Source organism: Nothoprocta perdicaria, unplaced genomic scaffold (assembly GCF_003342845.1).
Source record: "Nothoprocta perdicaria isolate Ctin4 unplaced genomic scaffold, notPer1 scaffold_153, whole genome shotgun sequence".
Taxonomy (NCBI): domain Eukaryota; kingdom Metazoa; phylum Chordata; class Aves; order Tinamiformes; family Tinamidae; genus Nothoprocta; species Nothoprocta perdicaria.
This window is the reverse complement of record NW_020454683.1, coordinates 1,631,997-1,649,099: the sequence shown is the minus strand read 5'-3', so window position 1 is coordinate 1,649,099 and position 17,103 is coordinate 1,631,997. Positions and strand designations below refer to the sequence as shown.

Below are 17,103 nucleotides of genomic sequence, written 5' to 3'. Positions count from 1 at the left end.
TGAGCATCCCTGAACTCGGGACACCCGCACGACCCTGTGACAGGATCTCCTACTAGCAAATATGATCACAGATACAAACGTGCAGCTCTGCGAAGCTGCTCGTGCAGGGAGAGAAGAGTCAGCCACTTCACCTTGTCATTTACTAAGGTATTTTTAAAGACAGTTATCTACAACTTAGATTCCAATTTTCGAGTGTAAGCTATTTTTAGAGAAGTACTGATAAGGCATACCTCTGGGACCAAACATTTAGAGAGCTACAGCTCTCGCTGTGTGTAAATACACATGCAATATTACAGGTGTTCACGTGCCTCTCCTTTTGGCTGGTGTCTCCCCTTTTAGTGTATGTTTGTTTATTTTTCCCCATCAATTTTTCAGATACCATTTTTGCCATGAAATACACAATCTAGAACGCAAAGCAAAGCTCACTGCTGGCAGACAGAAAGCAACAGAGTAATGTTAGAGCAAAAATTTAACTAAGTCAAGCTATGCACTATGCTAACAAAGTAAATCTTAGAAATTCTTCTAATTTCTGTTAAATAAGTGTAAAATAACTCTAAATAAAGCTGAGAAAAAGCAAGAGTTTGCAGACAGAAGATGAACAAAACTTATCGCGAGGTTAATGTATCTAGATGTAAACTAGAGAATATTATATTAAGAGAACACACACAAACAACCTAGGAAAACAAACTCTGATGAATTAGTAAACACTACAGAAAAACAAAAAAAAAATGCTTTTTTTAAGTGAGAAATGAGCATTACTGCCATATGGACACTTAGAAACTAGAGTTCCACAACAGGACATACACGGTGCAAACCACACAGAAGAGACGAGGCTGCATCTGAAGCAAGCAAGGATCTAAAGCAAAGAGCCTGACCACGGTTTAGCTCCTGGCATAATCTTCCCTCTCCGTGGGGAGGAGGTGAAAAAAGAGCTTTTACCCACAGTGTGTTCATTTTCCAATCTACCTTAAGAGATGCCACCATGACCTACTTTAAGAGGTGCCCAAAATGATACAAGGGCTACACATTTTCACCAAAAAGCTGATTCGAAAACTGTAGTCTAAGGTAAGAGGAAAATGCACAGAGACAGCAACCAGCACCCAAGCTAAGCAGGGGCTAAGAGAAGCAGTGCAGTCAAACATGGTTCAGGTGATGAAATTACCTGGAAAAAGGCAATGTATTAACACAATTAGATTATCACTCTCATTTTATGAGACAGATGCTGTTTATTTTYAACTTTCAACTTCATCTCAGTAGGGACTGCATAGGACAGCTTTCTCAGTATAATAACCAGCTTTATTACTATGTAATTTCTTATAACTACACGTTTTCTTAAAAAGAAGACAGTTTTTTTTTTTTTATAAACATCCTTAGGGGAAAAATATACAAAACACATTAAGAATAATCAGTGCAGTTAATATAACACTTAGTATCTACTTGCTGCATACTCAGCAATAACAACCTTGCTTTCCTCTTTCCATTGACAAGAAGATGCATGTACTTCCAATGTTTTCTTTTGATGCTATTTCACTGCAGATGATTAAACAAATGCTATCTAAGAGTGTTGTATTTTTCCTCTTACATACGGCCCAAAACATTTCAGTTGATTACATGAAACATGTTTGGCAAAACGGAAAAAAGTTCTCCCCCAAAGAGTCACTTTCCACCCCCAATTCATTCCTTCCCATCACAGATGCATGCGAAAGAATACTCAAAATTGCTCATTCACAAAACCATGCTGGAAAAAAAATAAAGCTGTTTGGACACCTACTTATTTCTTTGAAGAAATRCAACTTGCAAAGAGATATACCATGTTCCCACCTATTTTAGCTGCTTCMAACAGGTGGAGTTTCTTAAGAAAAGCAACCTAGAAATCTCAACAGCAGCCGAAAGAATATTCCCGTTTCTGAATTTAGTTTTAACCTCTTTCTTGTGATTTGCCATCACCCTTACCATACCTTTTGGTTTTACTCTTCCTACTTCCCTTGAGCTCCATTTGTCCCATTCACTAGAAGGGGATGTTGCCTTCAACGTGCAGGTAGCAACTGTCCGAGCTCTGCTCTACGACTCCTTCTCCAGCTTATTTTCCCATTCTTAGTTAATGGAGACCTTCCATGGTTTTTAAGACTGCTCCTAAACATCTGTTATTTAAGTATTTTATCACAGTGTAACTGTATTCAGGTGCCCCTAAGGCAGATTGTAATTACATGTACTTAACTTGCACTAAGATTTGGTAGGACCTCCTGATTAAGAGCTACAACTAATGAGGATGAACTGTGCAGAAAAGAAAACATTCTCTCTCTTGTGCCACTTCAGATATTTCTTTATAAGTCAGTGACTTCCAGCTGTCCCACTGCTTACAGTTGTGGTTTTTTTGTTGCTGCTGTTGTCTTCTTTTTTGCTTTTCTTTCTCTCTCACTCCCCCAGTATCTTTCCTAAAGGCTCTCAAAGCACCAGGGCAGGTTTCATTGCTGACTTTTCATACAGGAAACTTGAGACTCAAAACTCTCAACTTCATTTCCCAGTTCTTGGARACAAATATCCAATTAGAACTAATAGACTAGTTTTTTATGGTTCTAGCACTCAGCTTTAAGTTCCAATGTACCCAGGGGATAGTTATTTATTTGCTTTTCCATTTCTTTTACTGTTTAGGAAAGTCAACAAGGAAGCAAATATTATGTAAACTCAGCAGTAAAAACTAACAGAAATGGACATAAGAAGCTTTACTGAAAACAAACACTTCTAATTTGAAATTAGTAAAACACAGGTATAAGAAGTAGAATCATATACATATAAAATCATATATAATAAATGCAGGTTCAATATTGTTTAATTCAAAACAGATTTCTGTTAAACAAAAGGAAGTTAAGAGCAGGTGCAAACAGAGTCAGTTCTAAATCACATTAGCTCAAGAGATCTGAGCTTTAAAAAAAGCTATAAAAACTATCAATACACAGAGAAGTTACGATTTCTTCATGAACTTATCGAAGTGACAGCGCTGGGAAAAAGGGCTTTCACCCTTCAGTACAAAAACATTTCTGCAATTAAACAAACATTCAGTGAACTTGTATTGAAATGAGTGTTCCCTCAAGTCACAGACAACCCCACATAGGTTTGTTTCACCTCTACTGCATGAGCAGCGAGACCAATTTAAGGCCACTTGGATCAACTTGCTCCTTCATATAAACCACTGATTTTTAAGTAATTCTTGAGTAGTAATTCTTTTTCAAGCTCTTTACTGTCATTAAAAGGGTGTATTTTTTTCGTAAGGATCCTTCCCTGGGATAATATCTATGATGGTACCTACTTTTTCCACATACACAGTGTACTGTACTTCACTACCAACATTTGTTTCCCTATTCATTCATAACACAATGGAAAGTTTGAGGAGCCACCTTAAAACACAGACCCTATATTGACATTCAGGCAAAGACTATCTAGTTTTAATATTAATATGGATATAAACCAAAGGCAAGGCACACAAGGGAACCGTCCCCTTTCTCCCATTCCTGCAAAAATGTGTTGTCATCTAGTCTAGTCTGGTGACCGACTGTGTTGTCAGACTAGTGCTGGAGATTTCTTAAGATGAGTTCACAGAAAAAAATATATATTTCCACATTACATAGTGAAAGCTTAACTGCTTTGAATCACAATTTGTKAAATTTGAACAGAATTCCTTCATTTGTTTCTGGATAGTCCAACCTCTCGGCCTAGCCAACCAAAAGCTGAGGTACAGTTTGCTCGGCCTCCCCTCTAACGTTGCTGTGAAGGGCACAGTTTGCTCACACCCGGTGATCTTTTGGCATTGCCTGGCAGCATGTGAATTGCAGCACAAAACAAAACTTTCTACACAGACAACAAAAAGCAGCGCACGAGAATAACCTTTGCAAAATACAGAACAGTAGACACACAAAATAAAACTCAGACTGCGAGAAAATAAATAAAACACAAACTTCAGTGACAGACAAAAGTTAACAAAGCAGAGGGAAGATTGCAACAGTCAAACTAGCMCAGAGCTCAGTTTATCTACTTGTTCTCTGCACATCAAGACAAGATAGCTCTGAAAATATATAGCAGTATTTAAAATCAAACATACTATACTGCTATCTAGTCATTGTCCCCACAAACTATCTATAAAAATAAAGATAAAAATAGAATAATAATAAAAAACCCCTATATTCTGGGAAGAGAYCCCTGACTTCTTCAGCTGAAGGAATTATTGCCATGATACAGGATTTTGGAAACGACAGGTGAGGAAAGGGGAAAAAAAAGTCTGCTAAAAAAAAAAAAAAATCCTGCTGCTAAGCAAGATTTTTCCATGTGTTTGCTATACTCACTTAGGGAAGACTGAAGAATGGGCTGTTTGTAACAGATGTGGGAGGTGTAAAAGAATACAGCACCACCAAGCTCGGTAAGCAAGCAAGGGGAGGCAGAAAAACATTGCAAAAGCATAATAGCTTTAAAGGGAAATAAGAATAATTTACCACAAATCCTGTTTCCAGTAAATTTAATAATATTTTCAAGCTAGAAGAAATTAAGGTAGAAATTCTGCTCCTTTAAATGTTTGAACCATCTACTTGAGGGAAAAAAAAATCACCCCTCCATACATCATTCTCACACATGAAGCACCAGCCTCTTACTTGACACAAGAGACTTTTCCAAATTAAAGCTTAAAATCGGGATAGCTGGAAGGACATTTAGGCAATTTGGACACCTCCTTCTCTGAATTCCCAGCGGCATTTCAGGTGTACGCTCCCAAAGGCTGCTCTGCCTTACCTGATGCCGAGTTCATGATGTTCTGCTGCACTGGCGGGCTGGTRGGCGCCGTGACATTCATCTGGGACAGCATGGCCTTCCGAGGGTCTTGCCAGGTTGTGGTCTGATCGATGTGACTAAAACAAAACAGAGCAGGGGTTAGGGCAGTCACGGACCCACAATAACAACCTGCCAGCACAGAGTTTAACAACAAAAGGTTAAGCCGGCGAACAACAGTCATGCTCAAATCCAGGCGCAAGATCTTTCTGGATCTTTTTCCCGGTGTTCCTGCAGGTCAGACACTCACACCCTCACTGCAGTCACTGCAGCTGCACCAATTACAGCTGGTCAGATAAGGGTCCACACAAATACCAGAATCTAGRGTCTTGTGCCCTAACTTTTATCTACAAATTAAACATTCTCTTCCTGTTTCTCTTTGATTAGCAACTTGTCATTTTTCAATGCGACTTCCGAATTTTTCAGACCAAGCCAGTTATGTCTGGAATCTCAAGCGGAGCCAAGTAACTTGGCGTGAGGTTTCGCGCTCGGCACTTTGTGCCAGYGCTCTGAGCACACATCATGTTCCCCAGATGGGTCATCTGAGGGGCTGCCCCTGCACCATCAACAGCCCAACAGCCTTTCTAGGGCGACTAAGTTGTCAGCCACACGAGAGCAATAACCAAGATGAAGGTGATGCTCTGCTACTTCTTCGTTTAATGGGAAAGGATGAGGCCAGTGGGATCGCGAGGTGTCTCAGTCAGCCCTCTGCAGAACCTAATGGTGAAATGTTTAGAGCCTGACCTAGCTTGAGAAGCTGGTAAATACATCCAGCATCACCACTCACAAAATCACTCAAGTCAATCAGAAAAATAAAATGTAACAAAACATCAGTATGCTTTGGAGTATGCACTTATGCTTTGCAAACAAGTAAGACATGCAGGCTATTCTTCAGCAAGTATCAGCGCATCAAGATTGCTCTGAAAAGTATATGCAGGCAAAAATAAARCTACACTAAGCTTTGACAGTAAAGMTTATTAATTCAACTAGAATTGTTATGAGTTAGAGCTGATAGTCTAACAGAATTGTTATTTTGCAAAATAGTCACATCATTAATCATTCTTTCCTTATACTGGGTTTTTTTTTTTTTCCCCTCTGGATTACCTGAAATGTAATTTTCTTCAGCAAAACCTCTGTTTATTTTCTTAAATGCTGGAATATAAATTATACTGCTCAACTGAGTTCAAAAAAAAGGAGGTATTCCAGTTCATACCTCGACTTCTACCTATGCTGTATGTTGTGCCGTGTATGTATCCTGGTGGAAATCCATACTGAAATACTAATCTCTYTGTAAACTTTGCACCTTAGACACTTGAAAGGGGCAGGTAATTTAGACCTGGTCACATTTGGGACAGATGCCCTGGGGACATTAACATCCGRCCTTGTCACCGCTGCCTAGAAGACCTCAATAAGCTCAGCTAGACACAACCACCTGAGCAGGTTTGGGAACATATTGAAGCCTGTGGTGAAMCAGGCTCCAGAAGCACCTACTTTTTCCATCAACTATAAACGGAATCCCTGGCAAGTAGGTCAAGCACCCTGCCCTGGGAGCGAGGAGCGCCAGCTTCGCGRTGGGTGTGCACGACCAGCGCGGCCAAAAGCTCTGCTCCTAAACCAGGATCTCGCCACGGGCCCAGCCGGACAAGCAAAACAGAAGGTTGTTTCCTCCCTGCCTCTGTGCCTAGACATTTTCTAAGGAAAGTTTTGACTCTTATTAACCAAAACGTGCTCCAGTGCATTAGTGTTTTCTAATTTGTTCCTTCATGTTCAGAAAATTCACTTTTTGAAAATAAGAATTTCTGGACATGGTTCACTATTTCAAAGACATGAAAATGAGCAAGCCCAACCTCAGAGGTTCATAAAATAGGGCATTGCTCAAACTAATTGCTCATGTAGAAGCATTAAAAGGACTCTTTGTTATAAGCTGGAAAGTATCATGAGTGGTTTTAGAGATAAAGTTTTACTTTAACACATGCAACTTTTCCCTCCATGCATTTTAACCTCTCCAGACATGCATAAAAACAATTCCAGGCCAAAAACTCACTGACACACTCCAAAAGGCTTACAAAGTAGGTGAGCATGGCATTTGTATGTATATAAATACATATTAGTAAACAATTCCCTGCTTTCTCCCCGTGGCAAACATCGCCCATTTTCCCGTGTACAGAACCCCCCTTATTACTGCAGCACAAGCTAAAGTGGTGTCGCTGCCCCGTCAGCTTCCGTGGCAAAGCTCATTCAACACAGGCAACGCTGAGTACACTTGCAGCTTCATTGCAAACGTTTCCCAACGTTCAGCTCGACTGAAAAAGCATCAAGTGCAGCACAATTTTATTTCCTTTTTAGCCTATTTACCAACATAACAGGACACAATATACTGACCTTTACACATCTGTACACACTAGATTATTCACTTTCATACTGTAAAATGCCTTTCTTCCCATTTTCCTGCTAGTCAATTCTACGAAGCAATGGCAGCAGGAGAAGGTAATACAGATAATGAAAACACTGCAGCGCTGCAATGCTCCCCAGGCTGTGTTTATTACAGTACCAGCAYGTGCCACTCCTCCCCGCTTCCTCCCATCTGCCAAGGGGGCTTAGCTCAGTGCTGCGAACAGGAAAAACGGTGGGAAAACACCACTTCATCCGAGCTTGCACGTTTATTTCCATATAACTCCCCTGAAGATCAACACATATTGCATATACCTTTAAATATGTGCCTATAAGGTAAGTTTTATTTGTATCTTTCATCATTAGCACTATTTAAATGCTGAATAAAAAAGGAGAAAAGTTGTATCACCATGTTATAGGATATTTGCAGAGTGAATTATTGGGAAAAGAAAAAAAAAAGTCCACACAGCTCTCTCTCAGAACTTGGAATATTGGATAAACGAAAGGATCCTGGAAATTTCAAAGGTAGAGCAAGTTTTGTGCATGAGGGAGCGTTCCTGACACCTCAGAGGTGCTGACACGGGGGCTGATTCCAGGCAGCAGCCCCCAGCCCTTCCCTTGCTGGCACCTCTGGACAGGCGCATCCCTCTCTTCACCAAAACCCCCAACCAGCAAGAGCCGCAGAGGAGGCAAGTCTGGAGGAAGCTGATGACACTAAACCCATACTAATCATAAGGCTGGTTCAATATGACGCCAGGCTTCATCCTCTCCGTCTCCACTCTCTGCTTTCCGACCGACATTTCAGTCCCCTCAATCCCTTCACTTCCACCTCCTTCAACCTCCACTCCCTGCACAGGCTGCTTTTCCTCAGCTCCCTGGATGACGGTTTCTTGGAAGGGAAACAAAGACAAGAAGACAGACATAACAACAAAATCCCAAAACACAAAACAGTTCTTTACAATTTGCAAACATGCTAACCAACTTAAGGAACGCAAGCTATCATTTATCCATTTTTTTATAACAAATTATAGCACTAAGTTAATGAATACAGCTCAATTTTATTCAGTATCTGCAGCACTTCCAGCAGGGTAACTATATGTTGCAAGAAATATGTATTTCTCATTATCTATGTAAGTACTTAAATTAAACTTAAATTCTACCTGCCCATCAAACAGAATCACAGCTCTGTATTGCAAGCACAGCACAATTTTTTGGTATTAATGCAACATACCACATGCCAGAACCTTTGTCAGACTAAATTTCTGAACAAATTTAAATAGGAATCAAAAAGAAACATACCTCAAATCAGGGACCATTCCTACGATCTGTGAACGTGTACATCTTCAAACTAGGTATGACATGAACTATAACATTGAATGCTGTGACAGAAACAGACTAACATAAAAGGATGCTCAAAAAATTACTTAAATTCCTCAAGAGGCCTCAGGAGGTACACAACCGTATGCAACCAGGCAACTACGAGCTTTATTTAAGGGTCCTTCAGTTTTTATATGTGATAGCATTGCAACTATAGCGTTCCAGGTCGTGGACACTCTTCTCAAACCACGTTGAGGACTTCATTCACTCAGTGCAGTTCCTGCCTGTTACAGAAGTGGGCTTCTTTATTCCTTTATTTTGCCCTTCGTAGTTTAAAAGCATCACAATTATGGTGCTCACAACAGCACTCTGGGTGTGAGCCTCCCATACAAGTTCAGTTCAACCACTTGGAAAGGAAGGAAAGTTCTCAGTCATGAGAAAGGATCTTATCCGATCAGATCAGATTTTGTCCATCACTCCTTGTTTCCCTCTCCTGTTATGCATCATTCTGCATAAAAGAACCCCACAGAGCAAATGAGGCACAAACTTTCAGAAACCTGCAGGAAGGAAACTTATTGTTCAGCTAAAAGCATCCCCGTAAGGAACTAGATTGATATTTCTTTCTCAGTACTCGGTAATTTTCCTATGTCTTGCTACGTAGGCAAACTTAAATTTTACAATCAATGGATAGTTTTAGGGGTAGATTTAAGACTTCACTGGAAGCCATTTTATAATATTTATTTATTACTAAAAACAAAACACAAATATGTACCAATCACATAGCAGCAGACCTAGCACAGCATTGTGTATTCTTTATGGGTTGGGGGTAGATGGCCTTTATGCAACAAAAGCAAGAGCACAAATGAAGTTAAATCTTACTATTTTTAACACTTGGTGTGAAATTTCAACTTCTCTTGGAATCCCAAATATAAATCTAGGTGAATCTACAACACAATTTTACCCTGAACAACTGAGCTACAGATGTTTTCTCTTCATATATATTTTTTCCCTGTCTTATGTTTCTGTTTTCCTCCATTTACATACCATGTAATAATCTGGAAAGCTTTTCTCATTTATTTCTTTTTATCCAAGAACCTTAGAGACTAGACAACTTGTGACCAGTGTGTCTGCTCACAACTGCTATTACTACATTATTTTGGAGCTCTCACCGGTATGTTCTTACGCATCAGGATTGAATATATTTACACTGAAAGTTGGATGTTCTGGTTGCACTAGTCAAAAATATTTTGTAGCTTTGTTATTATAACTACCATAAATGCTCTCAGAGAAGCCGCTTCAGGCTGGACTCTGCCAAATCTCCTGAAGCCCTGGACTTTTTCTAGGCAGTTTAGACAGGGCAAGATACCCACTGAAGATACACTAGAAGGTAGAGAAGCAGCCCACGTATCTATAACTTCTGAGGAAAAAAGCCTTTAATTGAGGCTCCAGAAAGTGTCACCCGACAGCAGGAGAGCTTTCAAAGTGCCAGTTTCTATCAACTTTTTACCAACTCAAGGGCCGAGCTAAGCAGCAATTTCTCCAAGGGCAGTAATGGGCAGGAGGCCAAGATCAGCCTGCAGAGGCTGATGGGCTCTGGCACCACGGGTGAGTTCTTTAAGGTTTAGATAGAGGAGAGAAGAAGGTTTTAGGGTAAAATCAGCCTAGGCCCAAGCTGCATTTACTATCACTCCAATGTCTGTTGTGCAGCACACAGAGGTGCCTGGTGTTTGACTAACCATGCTGTTAGGAGCCCACAACAGAGTGGGCTCAGCTGTGACCTTCTCCATCCACCCTTTCACCCGTCTGCACCTGCTTTTATACCCTGTTCAGGGCGGGTTCAAGAATCTGGGGGATGGGTGAGGGGGGAAAACACACAGATTCTTCAACTTTATTGGCGTAAGTGTGGTATGGTTCCTTGCAAACAGTGTAACATAAAGCTATAGGTGAGCTTTAGGAGAGAAGGAGAGAAGGAGAGAGGAGAGAAGGAGAGAAGCCTAAAGGGGAAACAAGATAGCTCTTTTGGCAATTCTCTAGGTCCCCAATCTAGGAATTCAACAACACTTTCCTACATTCACATCCCTGTTAAGCAAGGGAGCACCCTCTGAACAGTTCAAGCTCCTTAAGGTCTTCCCAGCTGTCTCTGTAAATAAAAGATTCAACAAATGTAAACAAATACAACAAAAATAAAAGTTGCTGATCATGCAGCAACGAAAATTCTCATCTGCAGAGAGAGATGGCATTCCACCTACGGGTTGGGAAAGCAGCATGTTCCCACACTTGTCCTCTCCACATTTAGTTTCAAGGTTTCTGTACTATTACATCCTAATATATATAAAAACATGTAGCAATAACATTCAGAACCCCTTGATCTGACCTTCTTCCCAGAAYGACAGGAAAATACTCTAAAATATTCTTACCCTGCTTTCTCTCTCTAGGGCACTAACGCTTCCAGCCATGGTCTAACTGTTTCAAAGAAACAGAAACGTGGCTAAAGTTCCTGTATCCTCATATAGCTCTAGTACATAATTCAGAGATATTTTGGTTTTATTGTATTCCCTCTCCCAGCTGACAGGCCCTTATACTCCAAACTGAACTGCTGGGCTTCCTGATTCACTCTGCAGATGAAGTCCTCACCCAGGCACCCCAGTCTGACCATGGCAGAGGGCACATGGGTGATGTGGTGGTGTGGGCAGCCCTCCCCTGATTGCGGCTTGCACAAGTGTGCCTTAAAATCCACAGGTTTTAAATGTTGAGCATGCAGTCAAGTGCTGTGTCACCACTCTGATTTCATTGGTGCTAGGACAGAATTGCACCGGCAGTTATACTGTAAGACTCAGGAGACTGCAATGGAAGAACAGGGGGCACAAAGATCCCATGGACRGCCACATGGGCAGGTGTGAACAGAGCTCCTAAGGGCTCTATCCACTCTGCAAATAATGGAGTGGGACAGACCTGTGCTATATGCCAACTGCACAGTCCYAGGCTGGAGATATTCAACAAACAAACGTTCTGAATTCCAGTAAGAACCAAGTAACAAGTACAGCAGGGGTCTCAAATGTCCCTAAGAGCCTAGTTAAGAGCCTAACTAGTGCAGAAACCAATTTTGCATGAAGTCTCTAATAGTCAGGTGAGTTCTTCTACAAATCTCTCTGAAACTTAGTCCTGATGTGCTTCCACCTCACAATATGCTAAGAACCACGAACAAATCCTGAATGTATAACCCCCATGGCCACATGTAGTACTGCATCTTTACAGGTACACCAAATACAACTTTCAACATTATGGCATTCAAGGCAGCYATCATTAGAATTCCCCTATGTGCAGACAGTCCACAATTGAGATACATTCAGGAGTTATCATTAAGCTTATTATTCTAATGATAAATATCTTGCTGCTTTGGGGTGGCAGAACAGCACAGCCCTCCTTCAGCCCCTGCTTGCAGAGAAGCAGTGGGCAGTGAGCAGGCTATGGGCTCGACTAAGGACAGGGTACATGTTCAAGGGTTTGCCAAGGTAGCCTCTTATTACAGCAAACTCTTAAAACAATCGTTATTTGTCAAAGCAAAAATGGAAGATATAAAAAGAAATAAATATAGAAGTAAGCATGTTACCCTGTTTCTCTTCACACTTTGCACAGAAAATGCTCATCTAGAGAAACAGGGCTAGGATCACTGCCCAAAATATTTTAAATCGATCCTTAAAAATATGATTTTCCAGATTCCTATGTGGATTTCCAAATTAAAAAATTAATATATTTGAATTAAAAAAAAAAAAAGGACATGATTTCCAGGGCCCTTTCTATCTCTGAGATCTGTAAGAAGCAGCAGTATTATACAAACTTTAAAAGATCCTTAGTCTTACAGTTATTGTATGCGTTCACTTTCTAAGCTCTATAAGACTAAACACTAAAAAACTAATTTATTTAATTTCAAATTTGCCCTCTCAGTTCCACAGATCAAAAAGAGCTATGTTTAAAAGGAACCTCCCCAACCTTCCCCCACACAAAGATGAAAAGTTTGTTTCCTCTGGCTAAGTCACTCCACGCACTTAAAATTCATAGATATCTTTCTCTTTAATGATAGAGGAGAGATAAAGGCGGCATAGAGGGCAAATCTAAAACAAGAACTGTCTCTGCTGTGATTTCAAGTGAAATTACTGGCCTCTTCAGACGTTTTTCCTGTGCCTTCGCTTAGGAAGTGTGGAGAACATCTCAAGATGAAACCATTTTGTCTTCTGCAGCAATGAACGCAGGATTAAACAAACACCAACTTCCAAGTTATTAAGGGAAGGACAAACAATTTCCAGAAGTGCTGGGGCAGAGAACCCCTTATCACTTTCTTGTCCTTTTATCTCTGCACATCTTATCTTATTTCTCCCTCTCTAGTGACCTGTTTAAAAGGAAACAAAGAAAGCAAGAAGAAAGTCTTTTTTTTTTCTTCTTTTTTTCTTTCCCTCCTCTTCCCCTTTGGAGCAGAATCCAAGCAATTCTACACCCCCTCCTGTTCTGCACCCTCTATTTTTGGTTGCCRGAGGCTTCTCGAGCAGAGCGGCCTGCCCAGGCCTGCTGCTGCAACCAGYGGCCTCAGGATCTAAGGGGGTTCCTGGCAGCGCTGCTGCGGTGCCCTGGGGCTCAGCACCACRGAGGAAAGCACAGCACCGAGATAAAGAGATTCCCGAGTTTGCTTCCTTATTGCTCGGTGTAGGAAGTCTCAGAGGGCAGCACAAACTGGGTACTTAAGTTTTCAGACAAGGAGCATTCCCACATGGCCTTGACAGGAAGGGCTGCGACCACCACGCTGGACCTTGTGCTATGCACAAGGTTTTTTTATTGCAAAGAGTAAGTGAATCTGTTTTTATTACTACTAAGATTATTAATGTCTGCTTCTGAACTCCCTCTTCCCACCTTCAACTGACTTGCTACTTAGGTGTTCTCCATTTTATTCACACCATCAGCCTCATGCACAATCTCTTTCTCATCTGAGACCTTCAGAAAGATTAAGCAAACAAGAACTCTCCTATTTGCCTGCTCCATACATGTGTGTTTTGGAAGCTGCRACCATCTTGTTTTTATTTTAATCTTTTTTTTTTTTCCTTCATCTTTTCACTTTCATTTCTTGCATTACATTTTTTTTCCCCTCACTTTTGGGAAGGGAAAAAGTTCCCTCCCTTTTTTTTTCTCCCTTTCCCTCCCTATTTATATATATATATATGTGTGTGTGTGTGTGTGTGTGTGTGTGTATATATATCTCACAGTAAAAATAATGCAAGGTTAAACTAATTTTGAATTTCAAAAGCCACTGAATTCCATGAACATATTCTGCATTTTTTGTAAGTATTTTCACTTCAACTTTAGAAATTTTCATTTCTATTTTATTATTTGATAATGTATTTTGGGAAATGATAAAGAAATTTAAAAACTGACAGTGAAATTGCCAGGAACAAAACAAAATTTATRTTCTTCCAGAGAAAAAATACAAATATTCATGTATCTTTTAAGACTGTTTACATCCTCACTGTAGTGATAACAATGTCTTCAAAAGAGAACTTACCATTTAACTTATTCTCTGAAACAAACAATAAATGTTGACACCTCAGCTTTCATATATTTCTTCTGTATCAAGGACAGTCTTTGCTTTTTGAGTGTATATATGCATACATACATATATATATACACATCTATATATATATGCAGCAGTATTCTAAAGCATGTAATTTAAGCTCCCAACAGTTCTTAAAGAACAACAAATTAACAAAYACCATGTTTTATCAATAATCCATATAGTCAAAACAATGCCTGTGTAAAATTCTTAYTGCAGAAACACAGTGAAGTGCCTTTTTAGGCAGCATTTAATCCTGCCCTGAGATGCAAAACAAAATGTGGATCTCCAACTTCCACTAAATTTCTGTGGGAAATTTGCTATAGGATTTATCTGCAATTTCTTCAACTCTTAAATAACTGAAAAATACATTCTTAATTTAGCATAAGTTAATTCCATACTTGGAATCTCGGGAACTTTCATCCACCACTTTCTAAAATTAGTATTCAGTCATTGGGAGATGCAGGGGAGAGGGATTATTTCTGCTTATGGTCATACTTTATAAAAAAAGCTACACAAAAAAAATATAAATTCAGGATTGGATTTAAATAAATAATAGACCTCTCTGATGTAAGAAAAATATTAACACATCCATCCCATGTAAGACAGCACAATACAGCTAATACCAATTTTTTGCTTAACTAGTCGGTGTCTGCTTTAAGTGGTTAGAAACATCATTAAAAATGAACATCCACCTCCAGCACAATCCTTCTACATCTAATAATCGCGCTGACCAACTTCCCCCTCTGAAATTTTACTTAATTTTACTTAAGCTTAATAACTTGGACTTTGTTTTCTTCCTGAGAAGGGAGGCCAACTCCTGATGCAAGAGCTCACATGCGGCGTTTGCAGACCACGAGTCAGTGCYTCCCCATAACCCCTTCCTCCAGTCCCCTTCTATTCCAAATGCCTTCCTTCTCCTTACCAAGGYCGACTTTCCCCTTTTCGCCTGCAAAATTTGAGAACTGGTTTAAAAAAATCCCTTCTCAGCAGGGGAGATTTTTATACAAGGTTAAATYACCTTGAACTCACAGGCACACTGAGTTCCTTTAATCTCTTCTAAAATACAGGTTTTCCTCTCGTTAAAAGCGTTCTTATCACTATTCTCCAGGGCCTTCTGACCCATGTTCATTAATCAGGTGGTCACAACTGTCATAATTAGGGGCTTTATTGCCTCTTAAATAAAATTGTAACTGAAAGCAGTAGAATTTGTTTTGCTTCTGTCAACTCTCTCAGGTTTGGCTTACTCCGTAGCTAAGCAGGTAGAATGACAGACGCAAAATCCATTTCCTCTATAACCTGTGCTTGGAAGCTACATGGCTGCTCATCTCATGCTCTGGGTGTCCCTGCTGGARCAGGGAGGTTGGACTTGATGGTCTCTAGAGGTCCCTTCCAATCTTAAACATTCTGTGATTCTGTGATCTCTGAAGTGCCAATTTGCACTAGCACTTACCTGCCTTCCAAGAGCTGAGCAATAGCACAGAACTCAGTTTTGAGCAGCAATTCAGAGCTCACAGTCAGCAGAGCGATATCCATCTCGATTCCATGACAGCTTCTCACAGAAGCCTCTACCCAGCTCTGCCCCACACGYACCTGCCAGGACAAGCAGCGCGAGCAGCAAACACGTGCACCATCACACCATGACATACACTGCCACGGCCAACTGCACAGGTTGGAAGGGACCTGTAGGTCCSTTCTCTAGAGGAAGGGATCATCTCCCCTGCTCCAGCAGGGACACCTAGAGCATGGGGCACAGGGTGGCAGCCAGGCGGGTTTTGAAGATCTCCGGAGAAGGAGACTCCACAACCTCCCTGGGCAGCTCTGACACCCTCAAATTTCCCATGTCAGAAGCACAAATGGGCTGAAAAGGACTACATGCTTTCATGGAGAACATGCCCACTCTTGGTATTTTAACTCAGCAATCTAAATGATTAGATAACAATCTCTAGACCAGGTGGTCCTAAACAACTATTTACAGGAAAACGGAGGATAGGGAATGATATGAATGATATCTTCTTTTGAGATGGTATCTTCTTTTTAAATTAATATTCCTCCACTGTCACCTGCAATTGCCCTGCAGAAAGCTAACCAAGCTACTATAGCGCTTCACTATGCCCTGCTCCAGTGGTTTTTACAAAATATCTGATCTCTATTTAGTGAAACCATGGACTGAAATCTTTCTGAACAAGTATCATCTCTCATCTAGTTTGCATTCAGAGTGTAGAATCTTCATTTTGCACCAAGAAGCTTGAATAAATTGAAGGGGAGGGGAAAAAAAAAAGTAAAAATTCACTTGGTTAATGCTTCCTAAGTTGAGGTTTAAAGCTTAACACTTGCTAGTTCAGGCACTCATCCAGCAGCTTCCCGAATTTATCATTCTCTCCAAATTCTGAACCAAACAGGTACTGCTTAGTGTTAAGTAAAGTAAACTTTATCCACCTATTTTGTGCCACTAAACAGATCATTTTGAACTTAATTTCAAACATTTTTGAAGTAAACGATAGGAAAAAATCTAGCCACCATGTGATACGTGTTGTTCTGCAGATCAGCACATTATTTTCATGGCCATTTGTTCTCAATAGCTTATCATCTTTTAAACACATTTTCAGAAATGTATTTCTTTAGAAAATTGGTAAGAATTCATTCAAAGAAGCAATAAATGGGACCTCCAGGGATCTGAACATATCATRCGCTAGAAGCTACAAGAAACCTACTATACGAGTATCACAAAATCTGGATCTAGCAGACAAGGCCCAGGATCAAGCAGGCTCTGAGTCACAGATTCACAGAATATTYAAGGTTGGAAGGGACCTCTACAGATCATCTAGTCCAACCTTCCTGCTCAAGCAGGCACACCTACAGCTTGTGGCACAGGGTGGCATCCAGGTGCCACAGTCTCCAGAGTAGGAGACTCCACAACCTCCCTGGGCAGCCTCTTCCACTGCTCTGTCACCCTAACAGTAAAGAAGTTCCTCCTCACCTGGAGA

General features: G+C 40.5%; 1 protein-coding gene across 3 annotated transcripts in view; it reads right to left on the bottom strand.

Annotated features, from left to right (window-relative positions):
* YAP1 (Yes associated protein 1) overlaps positions 1 to 17,103 on the bottom strand; it is an 86,659-nt gene that overhangs the window by 37,329 nt on the left and 32,227 nt on the right. For all 3 annotated transcript variants that reach the window (XM_026034951.1, XM_026034950.1, XM_026034952.1), the window contains exon 3: positions 4,777 to 4,892. In XM_026034951.1, the coding sequence (XP_025890736.1) occupies positions 4,777 to 4,892 (116 nt within the window). The remainder of the gene's footprint in view (positions 1 to 4,776; positions 4,893 to 17,103) is intronic.